We start from the raw sequence: 27,933 nt of genomic DNA, 5'->3' as shown, positions 1-27,933 counted from the left end.
TGTATGTATATCAGAGTTTCCCACAAATTCATTTATTTGTTGCGGCCTGCCACGAAAGCATTACGGCCACCACAAATAAAAGAAAAATAAAAAATAAAAAAAGTTAAAGAAAAAAATAACAATAATAAATATATATATTTGCATATATATATATATATATATATATATATATATATATATTTTTTTTTTTTTTTTTTTTTTTTTTTTTTTTTTCCGGCTTTTGACTCGCTGGACCGCTCATAAAAGCAATAGGACTCTCTCTGTGAATGGAGCTTGTAGTTACATATTATATAAATATGAAAATATTATATAAATATGTACATAAAGTGTCGTAATTATATTCCAACTCCGCGTTCTTCTTTGTCATCGCCGCCACTTTATTCTTCTTACATTAAACTTTTTTGCTCTTTTTATAATTTTTGATGTTTTTTAACTTTCCAAAAATTTCAACTTTTAATGATATATATAAGAATTTGTATATATATATATATATGTATATATATATATATATATATATATGTATTTGAAGCAGCAAAAATTATGACTTTATTCTTCTTAAATTTTACTTTTGTGCTGTTTTATCAATTTGTGCTGTTTTTTAACTTTCCAAAAAATGTAACTTAAAATTGTATTTATATATATACATATATATATAATTTAATTGTTTTTTAAATAATGTAAAAAATACTTAACTTTTCAATTTTTTTTAATGTGATGACTTTCTTCCAGTAATATTTTGAGTAATTTTATATCTTTTTTTTAATATTTTTTTGGAGCTCCTTACACCAGTGCTTCTTAAATATGTTTCTGAAATTAACTGCCGATAAAATTACAGCGCGGATGAAAATACTTCATCTCCAGACTTCTTCTATTTGTTTGATGTCGTCATTACTGCCACAAGTGGTGGAAAGGTGCATTACAACTGAGGAACACATGCTTTTATGGCGGGGCTTTCGGGGGCCCCGCCCTATGGTTAAGAAACCACAGTGCATCAAATGTTTGGAGCAGTGTTTTAATGGGATGTTTATTCATAAACAACAAAAAGGACACATGAAAACCAGATATTTGGTCAAGTAAAGTGCGTTTGTTTACTTCCTCTGACATCGGAACACTTTGAAGACGCTAAGCGGCGATAAAATAAGCGAAGATGGCGCGAGACAGAGACAGGCAGGTGTGGTGTGGTAGCTAAACAATACAAATACTGGCCACAAGATGGCGGTGTGCCGTCACGCCTCCAAGAAGTGATTTATTCAAGCATTTTGAAATACGTCGCTTTACTTCTTGCGGCTCACCCTGGATCCCTGAAGTGAAAGGACGTCTGGTCTCGCCCCGGGTCACAAGACCTCGTCCTCGGACTCAGCCTCCTTGTCCCTGGGCTTCAGCAGGCCCATTTCAACCGGCGGGGTCTTCTTCAGTCGGGAGCGCACCGCACTGAGGGAGACAGGAGAGGCTTCTGTGACCGTCTGTCCATTCACGCAACAATTTTAGGAGATTTTCTACGATACAAAATTGTACATTCATGTTGCGAGCCTCTCCGCCACTAGTTGGCGCACTAAATGTCACAGAGAACCCCCTAAGAAACAACTAAAACACTAGCTGTTACTTGCTAGCACTAGCTTATAGCAAAAATTAGGTAATAGCTAGCATTAGTATATAGCTATTATTTGTTAACAGCTAGCATTAGCTTATAGCGAAAATTAATTAATAGCGAACATTAGTTAATAGCAGGCATAGGTTAATAGTTATTATTCGCTTATAGCTAATGTTGTTAATAGCTAGCATTAGCTTGTAGCAAAAATTTGTTAATAGCTAGCATTAGTTAATAGCTAGCATTAGCTTGTATTTAGCATTAGTTAATAGCTAGCATTAGTTAATAGCTAGCATTAACTTATAGCAAAAATCAGGTGATAGCTAGCATTAGCAAATAGCTATTATTTGTTAACAGCTAGCATTAGTTAATGCTAGTATTAGCTTATAGCAAAAATTTATTATAGCTAACATTAGTTAATAGCAGGCATAGGTTAATAGTTATTATTCGCTTATAGCTAATGTTAATAGCTATCATAGCTTGTAGCAAGCATTAGTTAATAGCCAGCATTAGCTAATAGCTAGCATTAGTTTATAGCTAGCATTAGCTTGTAGTTAGCATTATTTAATAGCTAGCATTAGTTAATAACTAGCATTAGCTTATAGGAAGCATTAGTTAATAGCTAGCATTTGTTAATAATTAGCATTAGCTTATAGGAAGCATTAGTTAATAGCTAGCATTACCTTATAGCTAGCATTTGTTAATAGGTATCATTTGATAATAACTAGCATTAGTTAATAGCTAGCATTAGCTTATAGCAAAAATTAGGTAATAGCTAGCATTAGTATATAGCTATTATTTGTTAACAGCTAGCATTAGTTAATGCTAGCATTAGCTTATAGCGAAAATTAATTATAGCTAACATTAGTTAATAGCAGGCATAGGTTAATAGTTATTATTCGCTTATAGCTAATGTTAATAGCTATCATAGCTTGTAGCAAGCATTAGTTAATAGCCAGCATTAGCTAATAGCTAGCATTAGTTTATAGCTAGCATTAGCTTGTAGTTAGCATTATTTAATAGCTAGCATTAGTTAATAACCAGCATTAGCTTATAGGAAGCATTAGTTAATAGCTAGCATTTGTTAATATTAAGCATTAGCTTATAGGAAGCATTAGTTAATAGCTAGCATTACCTTATACCTAGCATTTGTTAATAGGTATCATTTGATAATAGCTAGCATTAGTTAATAGCTAGCATTAGCTTATAGCAAATATTAGGTAATAGCTAGCATTAGCATATAGCTATTATTTGTTAACAGCTAGCATTAGTTAATGCTAGCATTAGCTTATAGCGAAAATTAATTAATAGCGAACATTAGTTAATAGCAGGCATAGGTTAATAGTTATTATTCGCTTATAGTTAATGTGGTTAATAGCTAGCATTAGCTTGTAGCAAGCATTAGTTAATAGCTAGCATTAGTTAATAGCTAGCATTAGTTAATAGCTAGCATTAGCTTGTAGTTAGCATTATTTAATAGCTAGCATTAGTTAATAGCTAGCATTGACTTATAGCAAAAATTAGGTAATAGCTAGCATTAGAATATAGATATTATTTGTTAACAGCTAGTATTAGTTAATGCTATTATTAGCTTGTAGTTAGCATTATTTAATAGCTAGCATTAGTTAATAACTAGCATAGGTTAATAGTTATTATTCGCTTATAGCTAATGTTGTTAATAGCTAGCATTAGCTTGCAGTTAGCATTATTTAATAGCTAGCATTAGTTGATAACTAGCATTAGCTTATAGGAAGCATTAGTTAATAGCTAGCATGTGTTAATAATTAGCATTAGCTTATAGGAAGCATTAGTTAATAGCTAGCATTACCTTATAGCTAGCATTTGTTAATAGGAATCATTAGTTAATAGCTAGCTTTTGCTTATAGCTAGCAATAGTTAGAAATTAGCCTTAGCTTATGGCTAGCATTAGTTAATATCTAGCATTAGCTTATGGCTAGCATTAGTTAATAGCTAACATTAGTTAATAGCTAGCATTAGTTAATAGCTAGCATTAACTTATAGCAAAAATTAGGTAATAGCTAGCATTAGCATATAGCTATTATTTGTTAACAGCTAGCATTAGTTAATGCTAGCATTAGCTTATAGCGAAAATTAATTAATAGCGAACATTAGTTAATAGCAGGCATAGGTTAATAGTTATTATTCGCTTATAGCTAATGTTGTTAACAGCTAGCATTAGCTTGTAGCAAGCATTAGTTAATAGCCAGCATTAGCTAATAGCTAGCATTAGTTAATAGCTAGCATTAGCTTGTAGTTAGCATTATTTAATAGCTAGCATTAGTTAATAACTAGCATTAGCTTATAGGAAGCATTAGTTAATAGCTAGCATTTGTTAATAATTAGCATTAGCTTATAGGAAGCATTAGTTAATAGCTAGCATTACCTTTTAGCTAGCATTTGTTAATAGGTATCATTAGTTAATAGCTAGCATTAGCTAATAGCTAGCTTCGGCTTATAACTAGCAATAGTTAAAAACTAGCATTAGCTTATGGCTAGCATTAGTTAATATCAAGCATTAGCTTATGGCTAGCATTAGTTAATAGCTAGCATTAGTTAATAGCTAGCATTAGCTTATAGCAAAAATTAGGTAATAGCTAGCATTAGCATATAGCTATTATTTGTTAACAGCTAGCATTAGTTAATGCTAGCATTAGCTTATAGCGAAAATTAATTAATAGCGAACATTAGTTAATAGCAGGCATAGGTTAATAGTTATTATTCGCTTATAGCTAATGTTGTTAATAGCTAGCATTAGCTTGTAGTTAGGATTATTTAATAGCTAGCAATAGTTAATAACTAGCATTAGCTTATAGGAAGCATTAGTTAATAGCTAGCATGTGTTAATAATTAGCATTAGCTTATAGGAAGCATTAGTTAATAGCTAGCATTACCTTATAGCTAGCATTTGTTAATAGGTATCATTAGTTAATAGCTAGCTTTTGCTTATAGCTAGCAATAGTTAGAAACTAGCCTTAGCTTATGGCTAGCATTAGTTAATATCTAGCATTAGCTTATGGCTAGCATTAGTTAATAGCTAACATTAGTTAATAGCTAGCATTAGTTAATCAATCAATCAATGTTTACTTATATAGCCCTAAATCACTAGTGCTAGCATTAGCTTATAGCGAAAATAAATTAATAGCGAACATTAGTTAATAGCAGGCATAGGTTAATAGTTATTATTCGCTTATAGCTAATGTTGTTAATAGCTAGCATTAGCTTGTAGCAAGCATTAGTTAATAGCCAGCATTAGCTAATAGCTAGCATTAGTTAATAGCGAGCATTAGCTTGTAGTTAGCATTATTTAATAGCTAGCATTAGTTAATAACTTGTGTGAATGTGAGTGTGAATGTTGTCTGTCTATCTGTGTTGGCCCTGCGATGAGGTGGCGACTTGTCCAGGGTGTACCCCGCCTTCCGCCCGATTGTAGCTGAGATAGGCGCCAGCGCCCCCCGCGACCCCAAAAGGGAATAAGCGGTAGAAAATGGATGGATGGATAGTTAATAACTAGCATTTGTTAATAGTTAGCATTAGCTTATAGGTATCATTAGTTAATAGCTAGCATTAGCTAATAGCTAGCTTTGGCTTATAGCTAGCAATAGTTAGAAACTAGCCTTAGCTTATGGCTAGCATTAGTTAATATCTAGCATTAGCTTATGGCTAGCATTAGTTAATAGCTAACATTAGTTAATAGCTAGCATTAGCTTATAGCTAGCATTATTTAAATGTTAGCATTAACTTATAGCTAGCATTATTTAATAGCTAGCATTAACTTATAGTTAGCATTATTTAATAGCTAGCATTCTAAAGGCCTACTGAAAGCCACTACTAGCGACCACGCAATCTGATAGTTTATATATCAATGATGAAATATTAACATTGCAACACATGCCAATACGGCCGGTTTAGTTTCCTAAATAACAATTTTAAATTTCTCGTGCTTGTGACGTTATTGGTTGGAGGGGACATATTAGCCCAGCACCACACACAGCTAAAAAGTCGTCTCTTTTCATCGCATAATTACACAGTATTTTGGACATCTGTGCTGCTGAATCTTTTGCAATTTGTTCAATCAATAATAGAGAAGTCAAAGTAGAAAGGTGGAGGTGGGAAGCTTTTTAGCCTTTAGCCACATAAACACACGGTGTTTCCTTGTTTAAAATTCCCGGAGGTGAAGCTTTACTATGTGATCAGAGCGTTCAAGCGAACATGGATCGACCGGCAGTTTTCGGTGAGAAAATTGTGGAAATAAGTCGCCTCTTACGGGAGATCGTGCTGCAGCTGTACTGACTTCTCTCAGAGACTCTGGCGTCAAAACATCCGTGGACACACCCCCTCCGACTATCAGGTACTATTAAACTCACTAAAACACTAGCAACACAATAGAAAGATAAGGGATTTCCCAGAGTTATCCTAGTAAATGTGTCTAAAAATCGTTCCCAATGCAATCGCCTCACTCTAAATTTCCTCATCCACGAATCTTACATCCTCGCTCCAATTAATGGGGGAATTGTCGCTTTCTCGGTCCGAATAGCTCTTGCTGCTGCTGGCTAAGATTGTAAACAATGTTCAGATGTGAGGAGCTCTACAACCCGTGACGTCACGCACATATTCTGCTACTTCCGGTGCAGGCAAGGCTTTTTTATTAGCGACCAAAAGTTGCGAATGTTCTCTACTAAATCCTTTCAGCAAAAATATGGCAATATGGCGAAATGATCATAGAATGGACCTGCTATCCCCGTTTAAATAAGAAAATCTCATTTCAGTACGCCTTTGAGTTCTTTAGCAGGCGTCCACTTCAGTCTCATATCTTTTGGTATTTCACAAATGCTAACTGTAACCATGTTATTGTTAGTGCGTTTTTTTAATTTTTTAGCAAATTTTCCCATACTTTGTGTTACTCCACGCTACCTGGAAACTGTTAGCATTTCAGTTTGGCTTCGGCTCGTCAACATTCGCACAAAATGTCTACCGAAACGGCGTTTTTTTTTATGTTTGAAAGAAAATGGACATGAAAACTAAGTCCTTTGACTCGTCAGTTGGGGGCCCCCCCCCTGAGATAGACTTCATTGATGACATCATTGCGTCCATCAAAGCAGAAGAAGAGCACGGTAACCACGGCGATGACGCGCGGCGTTTATGAGGCGGGGTCTCACCATCCGACGGCGCAGTAGACCACGCCCACAAGCATCAGGGCGAAGGCGAGGTGCCAGGAGTAGCACATGGTGAGGAACATCACGTTGCCGTGGTCCTCGTGGTCCCAGGCGGGGCCCCCGGGGGGGTAGAGTACGAAGCCGATCTGAGGGCGAGGGAAAAGGCGGAGTCAGCAAGGCGTCGCCACGGCGACGGACATCACGCAGCCGCCCACCTGCCAGAACCAGCTGCCCTGCAGCAGCGTGAGGGCGCAGCGCAGCAGCTCCAGCAGGACGTTGCCTCGCTGGAAGAGCTCCAGGAAGCACACGCAGGCTCCGCCCATCACGGCGTGGAGCAGCAGTGTGTGCAGGTGCACGTCCAGCAGCTTCCTGCCGTGCAGGTGGTACAGGAAGAGGAACCCTGCCAGGAACACGGGCAACATCAGGACACCTTCTGGACCCAGGTGGCTTTCATCAGGGCTTGCGGCAGCCAATAATATATACACTTACTTCTTCATTTTACTGTAAAATATACCGTTTTAAATTGTATAATTAAGTGTTTTTTATGTAAAATACAGTGTTTGACTGTAAAATATTGTTTTTTTATTATAAAATATACAGTGTTTGACTGTAAAATATTGTGTTTTACTGTAGTGAAGTGAATTGTATTTATATAGCGCTTTTTCTCTATTGACTCAAAGCGCTTTACCTAGTGGAATTAAATTGTATAATATAGTGTTTTTACTGTAAAATAAATAGTTTTAAATTGTATAATATGGTGTTTTTACTGTAAAAATATACAGTTTTTTACTGTATAAAATATTGTTTTACTGTATAATATAGTGTTTTAACTGTAAAATTGTGTTTTTACTGTCAAATATACAGTGTTTGACTGTAAAATATTGTTTTACTGTAAAATATACAATTTGAAATTGTATAATATTGTATAATATGTATAACATTTTTACTTTAAAATAAATAGTTTTAAATTGTATAATATAGTATTTTTACTGTAAATATATAATTATTTTTACGGTATAAAATATTGTGTTATTGTAGAATATAATATTAACTCTAAAATAGTGTTTTTATTGTCAAATATACAGTTTAAAATGGTATAATATAGTGTTTTTAATGTATTTATATAGCGCTTTTTCTCTATTGACTCAAACCACTTTACATAGTGAAATTAAATTGTATAATATAGTGTTTTTACTGTAAAATACATAGTTTTAAATTGTATAATATGGTGTTTTTACTGTAAAAATATACAGTTTTTTACTGTATAAAATATTGTTTTATTGTAGAATATAATGTTTAACTGTAAAATTGTGTTTTTACTGTCATACATACAGTTTAAAATGGTATAATAGTGTTTTTAATGTAAAATAGTGTTTTTACTGTAAAATATACAGTGTTTGACTGTAAAATATTGTTTTACTGTAAAATATACAATTTGAAATTGTATAATATTGTATAATATGTATAACATTTTTACTGTAAAATAAATAGTTTTAAATTGTATAATATAGTGTTTTTACTGTAAAATAAATAGTTTTAAATTGTATAATATAGTGTTTTTACTGTAAAATAAATAGTTTTAAATTGTATAATATAGTCTTTTTACTGTAAATATATAATTATTTTTACGGTATAAAATATTGTGTTATTGTAGAATATAATATTAACTCTAAAATAGTGTTTTTACTGTCAAATATACAGTTTAAAATTGTATTTATATAGTGCTTTTTCTCTATTGACTCAAAGCACTTTACATAGTGAAATTAAATTGTATAATATAGTGTTTTTACTGTAAAATAAATAGTTTTAAATTGTATAATATGGTGTTTTTACTGTAAAAATATACAGTTTTTTGACTGTATAAAATATTGTTTTATTGTACAATATAATGTTTAACTGTAAAATAGTGTTTTTACTGTCAAATATACAGTTTAAAATTGTATAATATAGTGTTTTTAATGTAAAATAGTGTTTTACTGTAAAATAATGTTTTTACTGTATAATATTGTGTATTTACTATAAAATATACAATGTTTTACTGTAAAATATACAGTTCTTATTGTTAAAGTTTTTCACTGTAAAATAAACAGTGTTTTTACTGTATAGTATAGTGTTTTAGTGTTATTATTAACATAAAACAATAATCATTTATAACATAACAACTTCAGTTAATAACGAAAATATAATCTTTCATAACATAAAAACTATAATTGTTAATAATATAAAAACTATAATAATTAATAACAAACACTATAATTGTTAATAAGATGAAAATATAAAAGTTAATAACATAAAAACCATAATAGTTAATAACATAAAAACTATAATTATTAAATACAAAAACTGTAATAATGAATAATATAAAACTATAATAATAATATAAAAATTATAATAGTTAATAACATAAAAATTATAATTGTTAATAATATAAAAACTATAATTGTTAATAACAAAAACTATGAGTTAATATGAAACTATAATAGTTAATAATATAAAACTAAAATAGTTATTATAAAACTATAATAGTTAATAACGTAAAAACTATAATAGTTAATAATATAAAAACTATAATAGTTAATAACAAAAACTATAATAGTTCATGACAAAAAACTATAATCGTTAATAACAAAACTATAATAGTTAACATAAAAACTATAATGTTAATAAAATAAAACTACAATTGTTAATTGCAAAAAACTATAATCATTTATAACAAAACTATAATAGTTAATAACATAAAACGATAATCAATTTTAACATAAAAACTATAGTAGTTAATAAATTAGAATTATAATGTTAATAACGTAAAAGCCATAATAGTTAATAATATTACAACTATAGCAGTTAATCATATAAAAACTATAAAAAGTTATTAACATAAAAGCTATATTATTGTAAAAAATAACAACTTTAACAACTTAATCGTTAATAACATAAAACTATAATAGTTAATAATATAAAAACTATAATAGTTAATAAAATAATAACTATAATAGTTAATAACAAAAACTATAATAGTTCATAACAAAAAACTATAATCGTTAATAACAAAACTATAATAGTTAACATAAAAACTATAATGTTATTAAAATAAAACTACAATAGTTAATAACAAAAAACTATAATCATTTATAACAAAACTATAATAGTTAATAACATAAAATCTATAATAAATTTTAACATAAAAACTATATTAGTTAAAAATTAGAATTATAATGTTAATAACATAAAAGCCATAAGGGTTGATAATATAACAACTATAATAGTTAATCATATAAAAACTATAATTTTAAATAAAATAAAACTACAATAGTTAATTACAAAAAACTATAATCATTTATAACAAAACTATAATAGTTAATAACATAAAATTATCATCAATTTTAAAATAAAAACTATAGTAGTTAATGAATTATAATTATAATGTTAATAACATAAAAGCCATAATAGTTAATAATATTACAACTGTAGCAGTTAATCGTATAAAAACTATAAAAAGTTATTAACATAAAAGCGATATTATTTTACAACATAACAACTTAATCGTTAATAACATAAAACTATAATAGTTAATGATATAAAAACTATAATAGTTAATAAGATAAAAATTATAATAGTTAATAACAAAAATTATAATAGTTCATAACAAAAAACTGTAATCGTTAATAACAAAACTATAATAGTTAACATAAAAACTATAATGTTAATAAAATAAAACTACAATAGTTAATAACAAAAAACTATAATCATTTATAACAAAACTATAATAGTTAATAACATAAAATCTATAATACATTTTAACATAAAAACTATATTAGTTAATAAATTAGAATTATAATGTTAATAACATAAAAGCCATAAGAGTTGATAATATAACAACTATAATAGCTAATCATATAAAAACTATAATGTTAATAAAATAAAACTAAAATTGTTAATTACAAAAAACTATAATCATTTATAACAAAACTATAATAGTTAATAACAAAAAACTATAGTAATTAATAAATTAGAATTATAATGTTAATAACATAAAAGCCATAATAGTTAATAATATTACAACTATAGCAGTTAATCATATAAAAACTATAAAAAGTTATTAACATAAAAGCGATATTGTTTTACAACATAAAGACTTAATCGTTAATAACATAAAAATGTAATAGTTAATAATATAAAAACTATAATAGTTAATAAGATAAAAACTATAATAGTTAATAACAAAAACTATAATAGTTCATAACAAAAAACTATAATCGTTAATAACAAAACTATAATAGTTAACATAAAAACTATAATGTTAATAAAATAAAACTACAATAGTTAATAACAAAAAACTATAATAATTTATAACAAAACTATAATAGTTAATAACATAAAATCTATAATACATTTTAACATAAAAACTATATTAGTTAATAAATTAGAATTATAATGTTAATAACATAAAAGCCATAATGGTTGATAATACAACAACTATAATAGTTAATCATATAAAAACTATAAAAAGTTATTAACATAAAAGCTATATTATTTTACAACATAACAACTTAATCGTTAATAACATAAAACTATAATAGTTAATAATATCAAAACTATAATAGTTAATAAGATAAAAACTATAATAGTTAATAACAAAAATGATAATAGTTCATAACAAAAAACTATAATCGTTAATAACAAAACTATAATAGTTAACATCAAAACTATAATGTTAATAAAATAAAACTACAATAGTTAATTACAAAAAACTATAATCATTTATAACAAAACTATAATAGTTAATAACATAAAACTATAATCAATTTTAACATAAAAACTATAGTAGTTAATAAATTAGAATTATAATGTTAATAACATAAAAGCCATAATAGTTAATAATATTACAACTATAGCAGTTAATCATATAAAAACTATAAAAAGTTATTAACATAAAAGCGATATTATTTTACAACATAACAACTTAATCGTTAATAACATAAAACTACAATAGTTAATAATATAAAAACTATAATAGTTAATAACAAAAATTATAATAGTTCATAACAAAAAACTATAATCGTTTATAACAAAACTATAATAGTTAACATAAAAACTATAATGGTAATAAAATAAAACTACAATAGTTAATAACAAAAAACTATAATCATTTATAACAAAACTATAATAGTTAATAACAAAAAATCTATAAAACATTTTAACATAAAAACTATAATAGCTAATAAATTAGAATTATAATGTTAATAACATAAAAGCCATAATAGTTGATAATACAACAACTATAATAGTTAATCATATAAAAACTATAAAAAGTTATTAACTAAAAGCTATATTATTTTACAACATAACAACTTCATCGTTAATAACATAAAACTATAAAAATAGTTAATAATATAATAACTATATTAGTTAATGCCATAAAAACTGTAATAGTTTATAACATAAATATAATAGTTCAATGAACAGGTTAATAGTTAACAGGGGCCTGGATGACATCACTTTTTAGAAAATGTATTTTAGGTTAACTTAAAAACTGTACCCAAAAGTAATAGTCTTATATGAATTACTATTTGCCATACAGTGTACACTGTATGTACAGTATTTGTGAGACAGCGCCCTCTGTGGGATTGAAAGCTGCACTACTCTTTCCCCCCTGCAGATAGTGCCACCAAACGGCATGTTGAATAAAAATGTTGAAATGTGAGAATGTGTTAGCCAAAAGTTGAAAGGTTGTTTCAGGAAGATGATCAGCATGGAAGAATATTGGTTGAAGTTTGCATCGTAACCACTTGTCTCACCTTCGTTGAAGAAGGCCAGCGCCATCATCAGCCTGTCCAGTGCCAGCGGCATGGCGTCCGTGGTGTGCACCATCAGCGACACGCCTCCTGCCAGGCCGAAGAAGAGATACATGGTGGCGTGCTGCCAGTTCATCACATCTTTCCACTGCTTCTCTGAGGAGTCGTACAGCTGGAGGCGTGGCCCGTCTGCCAGGAACTGCTCTGCCACTATGCCTTCACCCATCATGTACATTAAAATTACAGTTAGCACGTCTAAACCATCATGTACATTAACATTACAGTTAGCATGTCTAAACTATCATGTACATTAACATAACTGTTAGCATGTCTAAACCATCATGTACATTAACATTACTGTTAGCATGTCTCAACCATCATGCACATTAACATTACTGTTAGCATGTCTAAACCATCATGTACATTAACATAACTGTTAGCATGTCTCAACCATCATGTACATTAACATTACTGTTAGCATGTCTAAACCATCATGTACATTAACATTACTGTTAGCACGTCTAAACCATCATGTACATTAACATAACTGTTAGCATGTCTAAACCATCATGTACATTAACATTACTGTTAGCATGTCTAAACCATCATGTACATTAACATTACTGTTAGCATGTCTAAACCATCATGTACATTAACATTACTGTTAGCACGTCTAAACCATCATGTACATTAACATTACTGTTAGCATGTCTAAACCATCATGTACATTAACATTACTGTCAGCATGTCTAAACCATCATGTACATTAACATTACAGTTAGCATGTCTAAACCATCATGTACATTAACATAACTGTTAGCATGTCTAAACTACCATGTACATTAACATTACAGTTAGCATGTCTAAACTATCATGTACATTAACATTACTGTTAGCATGTCTAAACCATCATGTACATTAACATTACAGTTAGCATGTCTAAACCATCATGTACATTAACATAACTGTTAGCATGTCCAAACCATCATGTACATTCACATTACTGTTAGCATGTCTAAACCATCATGTACATTAACATTACTGTTAGCATGTCTAAACCATCATGTACATTAACATTACTGTTAGCATGTCTAAACCATCATGTACATTAACATTACTGTTAGCACGTCTAAACCATCATGTACATTAACATTACTGTTAGCACGTCTAAGCCATCATGTACATTAACATTACTGTTAGCATGTCTAAACCATCATGTACATTAACATTACTGTTAGCATGTCTAAACTATCATGTACATTAACATTACTGTTAGCATGTCTAAACCATCATGTACATTAAAATTACTGTTATCATGTCTAAACCATCATGTACATTAACATTACTGTCAGCATGTCTAAACCATCATGTACATTAACATTACTGTTAGCATGTCTAAACCATCATGTACATTAACATTACAGTTAGCATGTCTAAACCATCATGTACATTAACATAACTGTTTGCCTGTCTAAACCATCATGTACATTAACATTACTGTTAGCATGTCTAAACCATCATGTACATTAACATTACTGTTAGCATGTCTAAACCATCATGTACATTAACATTACTGTTAGCATGTCTAAACCATCATGTACATTAACATTACTGTTAGCATGTCTAAACCATCATGTACATTAACATTACTGTTAGCATGTCTAAACCATCATGTACATTAAAATTACTGTTAGCATGTCTAAACCATCATGTACATTAACATTACTGTTAGCATGTCTAAACCATCATGTACATTAACATTACTGTTAGCATGTCTAAACTATCATGTACATTAACATTACAGTCAAAATAATGTATATGATGAAACACTGTTAGCATGACATGCACACTAAGTGTGTGCAAGCTCACCCACAAAGGAGAAGAAGAGGATGAGGGAACATTCCACCACCTCCAGGCGGCGCTGTGACGCCCGGCTCGTAAGTCGCGTGGAGCCGATGTTCCTGTTCCTGCGAGTGGCGTGACACAGCGAGAACTTGGCCGTCCACCAGAGCCCGCCCAGCAGGAAGAAGGTTCCGGGTAGCGCGTGGCCCTTAAAGCTCCCCATGACCAGCACCTGGGAACCAGGAAAGGAACACGCTAGTAAAATTGTGTGTAAGCAAATGGAAAAAACTGTAATAATTTACATTTATAAATACTGTTAGCATGTCTACATAATAATGTATATGATTAAATACTGTTAGCATGTCTCAACAATAATGTACATGAATAAATACTGTTAGCATGTCTACTTAATAATTTATATAATTAAATACTGTTAGCATGTCTACATGATAATGTACATTATTAAATACTGTTAGCATGTCTACATAATAATGTTTATGATTAAATACTGTTAGCATGTATACATAATGTTTATTATTAAATACTGTTAGTATGTCTAAATAATGTTTATGATTGAATACTGTTAGCATGTCTACATAATAATGTATATAATTTAATACTGTTAGCAAGTCTACATAATAATGTTTATGATTAAATACTGTTAGCATGTCTACATAATAATGTATATAATTTAATACTGTTTGCATGTCTACATAATGTTTATGGTTAAATACTGTCAGTATGTTTAAATAATGTTTATGATTAAATACTGTTAGCATGTCTGCATAATGTTATGATTAAATACTGTTAGCATGTCTGCATAATGTTCATGATTAAATACTGTTAGTATGTCTAAATAATGTATATGATTAAATACTGTTAGCATGTCTACATGATAATGTTTATGATTAAATACTGTTAGCATGTCTACATAATAATGTATATAATTAAATATACTGTTAGCATGTCTACATAATAGTGTATATAATTAAATATACTGTTAGCATGTCTACATGATAATGTACATTATTAAATACTGTTAGCATGTCTACATGATAATGTACATTATTAAATACTGTTAGCATGCCTACATAATAATGTTTATGATTAAATACTGTTAGCATGTATACATAATGTTTATTATTAAATACTGTTAGTATGTCTAAATAATGTTTATGATTAAATACTGTTAGCATGTCTACATAATAATGTATATAATTTAATACTGTTAGCATGTCTACATAATAATGTTTATGATTAAATACTGTTAGCATGTCTACATAATAATGTATATAATTTAATACTGTTCGCATGTCTACATAATGTTTATGGTTAAATACTGTCAGTATGTTTAAATAATGTTTATGATTAAATACTGTTAGCATGTCTGCATAATGTTTATGATTAAATACTGTTAGCATGTCTGCATAATGTTCATGATTAAATACTGTTAGTATGTCTAAATAATGTATATGATTAAATACTGTTAACATGTCTACATGATAATGTTTATGATTAAATACTGTTAGCATGTCTACATAATAATGTATATAATTAAATATACTGTTAGCATGTCTACATAATAATGTATATAATTAAATATACTGTTAGCATGTCTACATGATAATGTACATTATTAAATACTGTTAGCATGTCTACATGATAATGTACATTATTAAATACTGTTAGCATGTATACATAATGTTTATTATTAAATAGTGTTAGTATGTCTAAATAATGTTTATGATTAAATACTGTTAGCATGTCTACATAATGTTTATGATTAAATACTGTTAGCATGTTTACATAATAATGTTTATGATTAAATACTGTTAGCATGTTTACATAATAATGTTTATGATTAAATACTGTTAGCATGTCTACATAATAAAGTAGATGATTAAAAATCAGCTGGCCGCACTTTGGACACCCCTGGCTTCCTCTCTAGCGTGACTATAAATAGCATTATTTGTGTATGAAAAGGTTGTAAGTACATCTCTGCAAATGAAAAGTGTGCAAACAGTGATTTCCTGCTACAATACGCTGTAAAGGTCGCTCATTTGTGGAGTGGGAGAGGAGGACCCTCACACCCCTCACACACACACACACACAAATAGACGATGCCTCCTCTTCAGCGTGAGCTCAAACAGTCGCGTCGCCACGGCAACCATGCAATCCTCCCACTGAGGCGGAACATAAAAGTGTTTCATCGCCTTTTTGTTTCATCCCAAATTCATGGCAATCAGCATCACTCAACATGACAATACAACACTATTTATAAGTACACTAGAAGTATATATGTACACTGTTTTATACGTACAGTAAAAGTATATATGTACAGTATTTATGCGTACAGTATAAGTATATATGTACAGTGTAAGTATATATGTAGAGTATTTATATGTACAGTACAAGTGTAAATGTACAGTATAAAGATGTACAGTATTCATGCATAGTCACACATTAAAAGCGTTACTAAAACGGCCTTCTTTCATCTACGTAATATCGCTATAATTCGCTCCATTTTGTCCACTAAAGACGCCGAGATCATTATCCATGCGTTTGTTACGCCTCGTCTCGATTACTGTAACGTATTATTTTCCGGTCTTCCCATGTCTAGCATTAAAAGATTACAGTTGGTACAAAATGCGGCTGCTAAGACTTTTGACAAGAACAAGAAAGTTTGATCACATTACGCCTGTACTGGCTCACCAGCACTGGCTTCCTGTGCACTTAAGATGTGACTTTAAGGTTTTACTACTTACGTATAAAATACTACACGGTCCAACTCCAGCCTATCTTGCCGATTGTATTGTACCATATGTCCCGGCAAGAAATCTGCGTTCAAAGGACTCCGGCTTATTAGTGATTCCTAGAGCCCAAAAAAAGTCTGCGGGCTATAGAGCGTTTTCCGTTCGGGCTCCAGTACTCTGGAATGCCCTCCCGGTAACAGTTTGAGATGCTACCTTAGTAGACGCATTTAAATCTCACCTTAAAACTCATCTGTATACTCTAGCCTTTAAATAGACCTCCTTTTTAGACCAGTTGATCTGCCGCTTCTTTTCTTTCTCCTATGTCCCCCCCCTCCCTTGTGGAGGGGGTCCGGTCCGATAACCATGGATGAAGTACTGGCTGTCCAGAGTCGAGATCCAGGATGGACCGCTCGCCTGTATCGATTGGGGACATCTCCTACGCTGCTGATCCGCCTCCGCTTGAGATGGTCTCCTGTGGACGGGACTTTCGCTGCTGTCTTGGATCCGCTTTGAACTGAACTCTCGCGGCTGTGTCGGAGCCACTATGGATTGAACTTCCACAGTATCATGTTAGACCCGCTCGACATCCATTGCTTTCGGTCCCCTAGAGGGGGGCGGGGGGTTGCCCACATCTGAGGTCCTCTCCAAGGTTTCTCATAGTCAGCATTGTCACTGGCGTCCCACTGGATGTGAATTCTCCCTGCCCACTGGGTGTGAGTTTTCCTTGCCCTTTTGTGGGTTCTTCCGAGGATGTTGTAGTCGGAATGATTTGTGCAGTCCTTTGAGACATTTGTGATTTGGGGCTATATAAATAAACATTGATTGATTGATACAGTATAAGTGTATATGTACAGTAATTATACGTGCAGTATAAGTATATATGTACACGTATATATGTACTGTATGTACAGTATACATATATATGTACAGTATGAGTATATATTTACAGTATAAGTATATAGAGTATGTACAATATAAGCATATATACAGTATAAGTGTTTATGTACAGTAGATATATGTACACTATATTATACATGTACAATATAAGTTTGTGTGTACAGTATAAGTATATATGTACAGTAAATACAGTGAACAAAATAAGTATTTGAACACCCTGCTATTTTGCACGTTCTCCCACTTAGAAATCATGGAGGGGTCTGAAATTTTCACGGTAGGTGCATGTCCACTGTATGAGAGATAATCTAAAAAGAAAAATCCAGAAATCACAATCTATGATTTTTTTAACAATTTGTGTGATAAAGCTGAAAATAAGTATTTGAACACCAACATTAATATTTGGTAGAGTAGCCTTTGTTTGCAAATACAGAGGTCAAAGGATTCCTGTAGTTCTTCACCAGGTTTGCACAGACGGATTTTGGCCCACTCCTCCACACAGGTCTTCTCTAGATCAGTCAGGTTTCTGGGCTGTCGCTGACTAACACAGACTTTCAGTTCCCTCCAAAGATTTTCAATTGGATTTAGGTCTGGAGACTGGCTCGGCCACTCCGGAACCTTGATATGGTTCTTACGGAGCCACTTCTTGGTTTTCCTGGCTGTGTGCTTTGGGTCATTTTCATGTTGGAAGATCCAGCCACGACATATCTTCAATGATCTGACTGAGGGAAGGAGGTTTTTGGCCAAAATCCCACAATAGATAGCTGCAGTCATCCTATCCTTAATACAGTACAGTCGTCCTGTCCAATGAGCAGAAAAACAGCCCCAAAGCATGATGCTACCACCCCCATGCTTCACAGTAGGGATGGTGTTCTTGGGGTGGTACGCATCATTCTTCTTCCTCCAATGGAATTCTGACCAAAAAGGTCAATTTTGGTTTCATCTGTCCACAAAACGTTCTCCCATGACTCCTCTGGATCATCCAAATGGTGATTGGCAAACTTAAGATGTGCTGGTTTAAGCAGGGGAACCTTCCGTGCCATGCATGGTTTCAAACCATGACGTATTACCAACAGTCACCATGGAAACAGTGGTCCCAGCTCTTTTCAGGTCATTGACCAAGTCCTGCCGTGTAGTCCTGGGCTGATTCCTCACCTTTCTTAGCATCATTGAGACCCCACCAGGTGATATCTTGCATGGGGCTCCACTCCGATAGAGATTGATGTCATGTTTAGCTTCTTCCATTTTCTAATGATTTATCCAACAGTGGACCTTTTTTCACCAAGCTGCTTGGCAATTTCTCCAGAGCCCTTTCCATCCTTGTGGAGTTGTACAATTTTGTCTCTGGTGTCTTTGGACAGCTCTTTGCTCTTAGCCATGCTGCATGTTTGGGTCTTACTGATTGTATGGGGTAGGACAGGTGTCTTTATGCAGCTAACGACCTCACACAGGTGCATATGATTCAGGATAATACAGTGGAGTGGAGGAGGACTTTTAAAGGCGGACTGACGGGTCTTTGAGGGTCAGAATTCTAGCTGATAGACAGGTGTTCAAATACGTATTTTCAGCTTTATTACACGAATAAATGATTTTTAAAAAAATCATAGATTGTGATTTCTGGATTTTTCTTTTTAGGTTATCTCTCATCCAGTGGACATGCACCTACTGTGAAAGTTTAAGACCCCTCCATGATTTTGAAGTGGGAGAACTTGCAAAATAGCAGGGTGTTCAAATAATTATTTTCCTGACTGTATATGTACAGTATAAGTATATATGTACAGTATAAGTATATATGTACGGTAGATATATGTACAGTATAATTATATATAGTATGCACAGTATAAGTATATATGTACAGTATAAGTATATATGTACAGTATAAGTATATATGTACGGTATAATCATATATAGTATGCACAGTATAAGTATATATGTACAGTATAAGTATATATGAACAGTATAAGTATATATGTACGGTATAATTATATATAGTATGCACAGTATAAGTATATATGTACAGTATAAGTATATATGTACAGTATAAGTATATATGTACAGCATAAGTATATATGAACAGTATAAGTATATATGTACGGTATAATTATATATAGTATGCACAGTATAAGTATATATGTACAGTATAAGTATATATGTACGGTAGATATATGTACAGTATAATTATATAAGTATAAGTATAAGTATATATAATATGTACAGTATAAGTATATATGTATGGTAGATATATGTACGGTATAATTATATATAGTATGCACAGTATAAGTATATATGTACAGCATAAGTATATATGTACAGTATAAGTATATATGTACGGTAGATATATGTACAGTATAATTATATATAGTATGCACAGTATAAGTATATATGTACAGTATAAGTATATATGTACAGTATAAGTATATATGTACGGTAGATATATGTACAGTATAATTATATATAGTATGCACAGTATAAGTATATATGTACAGCATAAGTATATATAGTATGAACAGTATAAGTATATATGTACAATATAAGTATATATAGTATGCACAGTATAAGTATATATGTACAGTATAATTATATATAGTATGCACAGTATAAGTATATATGTACAGCATAAGTATATATAGTATGAACAGTATAAGTATATATGTACAGTATAAGTATATGTGTACAGTATAATTATATATAGTATGCACAGTATAAGTATATATGTACAGTATAAGTATATATGTACGGTAGATATATGTACAGTATAATTATATATAGTATGCACAGTATAAGTATATATGTACAGTATAATTATATATAGTATGCACAGTATAAGTATATATGTACAGCATAAGTATATATAGTATGAACAGTATAAGTATATATGTACAGTATAAGTATATATGTACAGTATAATTATATATAGTATGCACAGTATAAGTATATATGTACAGTATAAGTATATATGTACGGTAGATATATGTACAGTATAATTATATAAGTATAAGTATATATAGTATGAACAGTATCGGTATACATGTACAGTATAAGTATATATGTATGGTAGATATATGTACGGTATAATTATATATAGTATGCACAGTATAAGTACATATGTACAGCATAAGTATATATGTACAGTATAAGTATATATGTACAGTAGATATATGTACAGTATAATTATATAAAATATGCACAGTATAAGTATATATGTACAGTATAAGTATATATGTACGGTAGATATATGTACAGTATAATTATATATAGTATGCACAGTATAAGTATATATGTACAGTATAAGTATATATGTACAGTATAAGTATATATGTACAGCATAAGTATATATAGTATGAACAGTATAAGTATATATGTACAGTATAATTATATATAGTATGCACAGTATAAGTATATATGTACAGTATAAGTATATATGTACAGTATAAGTATATATAGTATGCACAGTATAAGTATATATGTACAGTATTAGTATATATAGTAAGAACAGTATAAGTATATATGTACAGTATAAGTATATATGTACAGTATAAGTATATATAGTATGCACAGTATAAGTATATATGTACAGTATAAGTATATATAGTATGAACAGTATAAGTATACATGTACAGTATAAGTATATATGTACAGTATAAGTATATATAGTATGAACAGTATAAGTATACATGTACAGTATAAGTATATATGTACGGTAGATATATGTACAGTATAATTATATATAGTATGCACAGTATAAGTATATATGTACAGTATAAGTATATATGTACAGTATAAGTATATAGATATAGAAGATATATGTACAGTATAAGTATGTATGTACAATATAAGTATATATGTACAGTTGAAGTATATATGTACAGTAAAAGTACATACGTACAGTATAGGTGTATATGTACAGTACATACATGTACAGTTTAAGTATATATGTACATCATAAGTATATATGTACAATATAGGTATATATTTACATTAGATAAATGTACAGTATAAGTATATATGTACAGTTTAAGTATATATGTAAATTTCAAAGTATATGTGTACAGTATAAGTATATATTTGCAGTAGATATATGTACAGTATAAGTATATATTTACAGTATATATGTACAGTATAAGTATATATGTACATTGTATATGTACAGTATACGTGTATATGTGTAGTATATATGTACATCACCTATTTAAATGATGAAATAAATATGATATGCTGTTCAATCAGGATGATTCTCTGTATATCTATTCCTAAGAGTGTATTTTTTGTAATTATTGAATTTTTTTCTGTACTTTAATTTATATTCTTTCTTTTTTTTCTATGACATTCACTATCATTATGGTATGTTTCTTAAAAAAAAAAAAAGTAACATTAAAGGACAAAATATTGTATAATTTTGCAGAATTATTGCATTTATATGCCATCCGCTGTAATTATTGTTTATTGATTTAAAAAAAAAATGTAATATCAAAGGACACAATATTGAATAATTTTGTGAAATCATTGCATTGTTCCTTTTTTTAAATGACATTCACTGTAATTATTGTTGTTGTTTTATTATCATAAGAATAATAACAAATAACAAGATATTGTATAATTTTGTGATGAAATCATAAAATAGGGCAAGTTGGAGGCAGCCAACAACCATACTCTAATGCGCCCGAAAAGTCCTCTAAAAAACATCCAAAAATACAAGTATTAGAGATATTGTTATTCTAAGTGCTAACGCCGAGGAACTACTTTTAAAGTTAAGGTAAAGTACCAATGATTGTCACACACACACTAGGTGAAGTGAAATGTGTCCTCTGCATTAGACCCATCTTTAGAGAGCTAAAAAGCTTATGCTGCTATATTGACATACTGAGCTGCTGCATCGCTTCTGAGTTGGTGAAAGTTAAATCCGGATTATAAATCATCCCTCTCACCTGAATAGTAGTAAATTGTGGACATAAACCCACACATCGGTCAACTTTGACATCCAATTTAGACCCGGAGATGGCGAGAAAGACATGAAAAAAACGCTTGTTTGCGTTTTCAACCCTTTGTGAGGATTGTGATTATGTCTTCATGTAAACAGGAAGACATAAACATCCCATCAGTACCCGGTGAGAGCAGACAACGTACAGTAAGCGATTTTTTAATTATGTTTGCACAACATAGCAGAATCTATTTCGCACACAGCTTCTAAAACTTGTAGATCACCCTCCCTATATTCTAAAATAGAAGTTTCTGGATCATCATTTGTCCCAAAGTAGTCCATCCATACATCCATCTTCTTCCGCTTATCCGAAGTCGGGTCACGGGGGCAACAGCCTAAGCAGGGAAACCCAGACTTCCCTCTCCCCAGCCACTTCGTCTAGCTCTTCCCGGGGGATCCCGAGGCGTTCCCAGGCCAGCCGGGAGACATAGTCTTCCCAACGTGTCCTGGGTCTTCCCCGTGCCCTAAACACCTCCCTAGGGAGGCGTTCGGGTGGCATCCTGACCAGATGCCCGAACCACCTCATCTGGCTCCTCTCGATGTGAAGGAGCAGCGGCTTTACTTTGAGTTCCTCCCGGATGGCAGAGCTTCTCACCCTATCTCTAAGGTGGAGGAAACTCATTTGGGCCGCTTGTACCCGTGATCTTATCCTTTTGGTCATGACCCAAAGCTCATGACCATAGGTGAGGATGGGAACGTAGATCGACCGGTAAATTGAGAGCTTTGCCTTCCGGCTCAGCTCCTTCTTCACCACAACGGATCGGTACAACGTCCGCATTACTGAAGACGCCGCACCGATCCGCCTGTCGATCTCACGATCCACTCTTCCCCCACTCGTGAACAAGACTCCTAGGTACTTGAACTCCTCCACTTGGGGCAGGGTCTCCTCCCCAACCCGGAGATGGCATTCCACCCTTTTCCGTGCGAGAACCATGGACTCGGACTTGGAGGTGTTGATTCTCATTCCGGTCGCTTCACACTCGGCTGCAAACCGATCCAGTGAGAGCTGAAAATCTCGGTCAGATGAAGCCATCAGGACTACATCATCTGCAAAAAGCAGAGACCTAATCCTGCAGTCACAAAACCGGAACGCCTCAACACCTTGACTGCGCCTAGAAATTCTGTCTATAAAAGTTATGAACAGAATCGGTGACAAAGGACAGCCTTGGCGGAGTCCAACCCTCACTGGAAATGTGTTCGACTTACTGCCGGCAATGCGGACCAAGCTCTGGCACTGATCATACAGGTAGCGGACCGCCACAATAAGACAGTCCGATACCCCATACTCTCTGAGCACTCCCCACAGGACTTCCCGAGGGACACGGTCGAATGCCTTCTCCAAGTCCACAAAGCACATGTAGACTGGTTGGGCAAACTTCCATGCACCCTCAAGAACCCTGCCGAGAGTATAGAGCTGGTCCACAGTTCCACGACCAGGACGAAAACCACACTGTTCCTCCTGAATCCGAGGTTCGACAATCCGGCGTAGCCTCCTCTCCAGTACACCTGAATAAACCTTACCGGGAAGGCTGAGGAGTGTGATCCCACGATGGTTGGAACACACCCTCCGGTCCCCCTTCTTAAAGAGAGGAACCACCACCCCGGTCTGCCAATCCAGACGTACCGCCCCCGATATCCACGCGATGCTGCAGAGTCTTGTCAACCAAGACAGCCCCACAGCATCCAGAGCCTTAAGGAACTCCGGGCGGATCTCCGAGGAGCTTTTCAACTACCTCAGCGACCTCAGCCCCAGAAATAGGAGAGTCCACCACAGATTCCCCAGGCAATGCTTCCTCACAGGAAGACAAGTTGGTGGGATTGAGGAGGTCTTCGAAGTATTCCTTCCACCTATCCACAACATCCGCAGAACACCATCCGCACCATACACGGTGTTGATAGTGCACTGCTTCCCCTTCCTGAGGCGGCGGACGGTGGTCCAGAATCGCTTCGAAGCCGTCCGGAAGTCGTTTTCCACGGCTTCCCCGAAGTCCTCCCATGTCCGAGTTTTTGCCTCCGCGACCGCCAAAGCCGCACACCGCTTGGCCTGTCGGTACCTGTCCACTGCCTCCGGAGTCCTATGAGCCAAAAGGACTCGATAGGACTCCTTCTTCAGCTTGACGGCATCCCGCACCGCTGGTGTCCACCAGGGGGTTTTAGGATTGCCGCCCCGACAGGCACCAACTACCTTGCGGCCACAGCTTCGATCAGCCGCCTCGACAATAGAGGTGCGGAACATGGTCCACTCGGACTCAATGTCCAGCACCCAAAGTAGTCTTTGTTGTCTAATGATTAGTAATGTTGTTGTTGAAGGGAAATGAGCGAAATGTATTAATAATACATGTTATTATGAATGTGACGGATACTACAAAACCCAAAAGCAGTGAAGTTGGTACGTTGTGTAAATGGTAAATAAAAACAGGAGAAAAATGCAAATATTAGCTCATTTGGAATTTGATGCCAGACACATTTTTCAAAAAAAGCTGGCACAAGTGGTAAAAAAAAGACTGAGAACGTTGAAGAATGCTCATCAACCACTTATTTGGAACATCCCACAGGTGAACAGGCTAATTGGGAGCAGGTGTGTGCCATGATTGGGTATAAAAGCAGCTTCCATGAAATGCTCAGTCGTTCACACACAAGGACGGGGCGAGGGTCACCACTTTGTCAACAAATGCCTGAGCAAATTTTTTAAGAACAACATTTCTCAACCAGCTATTGCAAGGAATTTAGTGATTTCACCATCTACGGTTACGTAATATCATCAAAAAGGTTCGGAAAATCTGGAGAAATCACTGCACATAAGCGATGTTATTACGGACCTTCCATCCCTCAGGCAGTACTGCATCAACAAGTAACATCAGTGTGTAAAGGATATCACCACATGGGCTCAGGAACACTTCAGAAAACCTCTGTCAGTAACTACAGTTGGTCGCTACATCTGTAAGTGCAAGTTAAAACTCGACTATGCAAAGCCAAACACAATTTATCAACAACACCCAGAAACGCGGCCGGAAAACTCATCTAAAATGGAGTGATGCAATGTGGAATAGAGTTCTGTGGTCTGGCGAGTCCACATTTCAAATTGTTTTTTTTGGAAATTGTGGATGTCGTGTCCTTTGGAATAAAGAGGAAAAGAACCATCCGCATTGTTCTCGGCACAAAGTGTAAAAGCCAGCATGTGTGATGGTATGGGGGTGTATTAGTGCCCAAGGCATGGCTAACTTTTTAGACCAGTTGATCTGCCGTTTCTTTTCTTTTTCTCCTATGTCCCACTCTCCCTTGTGGAGGGGGTCCGGTCCGATCCGGTGGCCATGTACTGCTCGCCTGTGTAACGGCTGGGGACATCTCTGCGCTGCTGATCCGCCTACACTTGGGATGGTTTCCTGCTGGCTCCGCTGTGAACGGGACTCTCGCTGCTGTGTTGGATCCGCTTTGGACTGGACTCTTGCGACTGTGTTGGATCCATTATGGATTGAACTTTCACAGTATCTTGTTAGACCCGCTCGACATCCATTGCTTTCCTCCTCTCCAAGGTTCTCATAGTTATCATTGTCACCGACGTCCCACTGGGTGTGAATTTTTCTTTGCCCTTATGTGGGCCTACCGAGGATGTCGTAGTAGTTTGTGCAGCCCTTTGAGACACTAGTGATTTAGGGCTATATAAGTAAACATTGATTGATTGATTGATAACTTACACATCTGTGAAGGCGCCATTAATGCTGAAAGGTCCATACAGGTTTTGGAGCAACATATGTCGCCACCCAAACAACGTTATCATGGACGCCCCTGCTTATTTCAGCAAGACAATGCCAAGCCACGCGTAACAACATCGTGGCTTCGTAGTAAAAGAGTGCGGGTACTAGACTGGCCTGGCTGTAGTCCAGACCTGTCTCCCACTGAAAATGTGTGGCACATTTTGAAGTGTAAGCGAGACTGCGGACTGTTGAACAACTTAAGCTGTACATCAAGCAATAAATGGAAGGAATTCAACTTCAAAAATGTGTCTCCTCCGTTCACAATCCTTTACTGAGTGTTTTTAAAAGGAAAGGCCATGTAACACAGTGGTAACAATGCCACAATTTTGTGAGCACTAAATATCTTGTCTTTGCAGTCTATTCAATTGAATATAAGTTGGAAAATGATTTGCAAATCTTTGTATTCTGGTTGTATTTACCATTTACACAACGTGACGACTTCACTGCTTTTGAGTTCCGTGCGTATTATTACGAACGTGACGGATAGTACATTACATATATAATTACAGCATGTATATAAAAATTTAACGGAGGTTTTGGATAAATAGTATAGAGCCACCCACATTGGTTTCGTTGTTAGCTAACACTTGCTAACGTTTGTTTACGATTTAGAATGCATTTAATAAATACAAACATAAGTGATCTTGTCTTATATAAGGATTGTAAATGATAGACAAAATCCCCCCCAGCCCAAAAAAAAAAAGTGTAGTTCCCCTTTAAGAGGATCTGGCATCCTTTTTCTAGAAGTTTTTCAACAAGTCTTAAAAAATGTTTGCAGTGTTAACTCAGAGAACGCTCGTAAAAGTGTTTTTTTGTCAAAATACCGCTAAAAGTATGTGCCGTGTGTACTGGCACTTGAGTACAAATATAAAGGTGTTTATTTACTTGTAAACCGAAGTAAAAAGAAAAAAAAACACTTTAAATACGTCAACAAAAAATAAAGAAGGGGGTGACTTACCCAAGAAGCTTTGGTTTCTGCCAATTTGAAAATACTTTAAAATGTAAAGGCGGGAATTTAAAGCATGTTGATTGTTTCAGACTTGAGTAAAGTTCTTGAAAAAGTGACTAAAAAGTGCATTCATCAAGTGAAGTAAACAGCGTCTCTCCTCCGACTCCTGTTTTTTTCCCTTTTCCCGTTTTTCCTCCTCATCATT

The 27,933-nt window shown here is 33.3% G+C and overlaps 2 protein-coding genes across 3 annotated transcripts in view; both read right to left on the bottom strand.

Moving 5' to 3' along the window:
• The window catches only part of LOC133543404 (uncharacterized), a 428,419-nt gene that overhangs the window by 201,408 nt on the left and 199,078 nt on the right, over positions 1-27,933 (bottom strand). The window lies entirely within an intron of this gene.
• On the bottom strand, positions 999-27,933 carry LOC133543949 (transmembrane protein 45B-like). The gene is made up of 6 exons (XM_061888886.1): positions 27,738-27,933; positions 14,427-14,631; positions 12,561-12,773; positions 6,978-7,162; positions 6,766-6,908; positions 999-1,431 (listed from the first exon to the last, which is right to left on the bottom strand). Exons 2-6 carry the CDS (start codon positions 14,620-14,622, stop codon positions 1,335-1,337), a joined length of 834 nt encoding a protein of 277 aa, XP_061744870.1. The 5' UTR covers positions 14,623-14,631; positions 27,738-27,933; the 3' UTR covers positions 999-1,334.

Source organism: Nerophis ophidion, linkage group LG26 (assembly GCF_033978795.1).
Source record: "Nerophis ophidion isolate RoL-2023_Sa linkage group LG26, RoL_Noph_v1.0, whole genome shotgun sequence".
Lineage (NCBI taxonomy): Eukaryota > Metazoa > Chordata > Actinopteri > Syngnathiformes > Syngnathidae > Nerophis > Nerophis ophidion.
This window is presented reverse-complemented; position numbering and strand designations above follow the sequence as displayed.

Bases quoted from the DNA above. Each gene is read 5' to 3' on its own strand.
- LOC133543949 (XM_061888886.1), bottom strand. From the start codon at position 14,622: ATGGGGAGCTTTAAGGGCCACGCGCTACCCGGAACCTTCTTCCTGCTG. The intron at 7,163-12,560 runs GTGAGACAAGTG...TGTTCCTGGCAG, and splicing joins GCTGGCCTTCTTCAACGAAG to GGTTCCTCTTCCTGTACCAC. The intron at 1,432-6,765 runs GTGAGACCCCGC...TGTCTCCCTCAG, and splicing joins GTCTACTGCGCCGTCGGATG to TGCGGTGCGCTCCCGACTGA.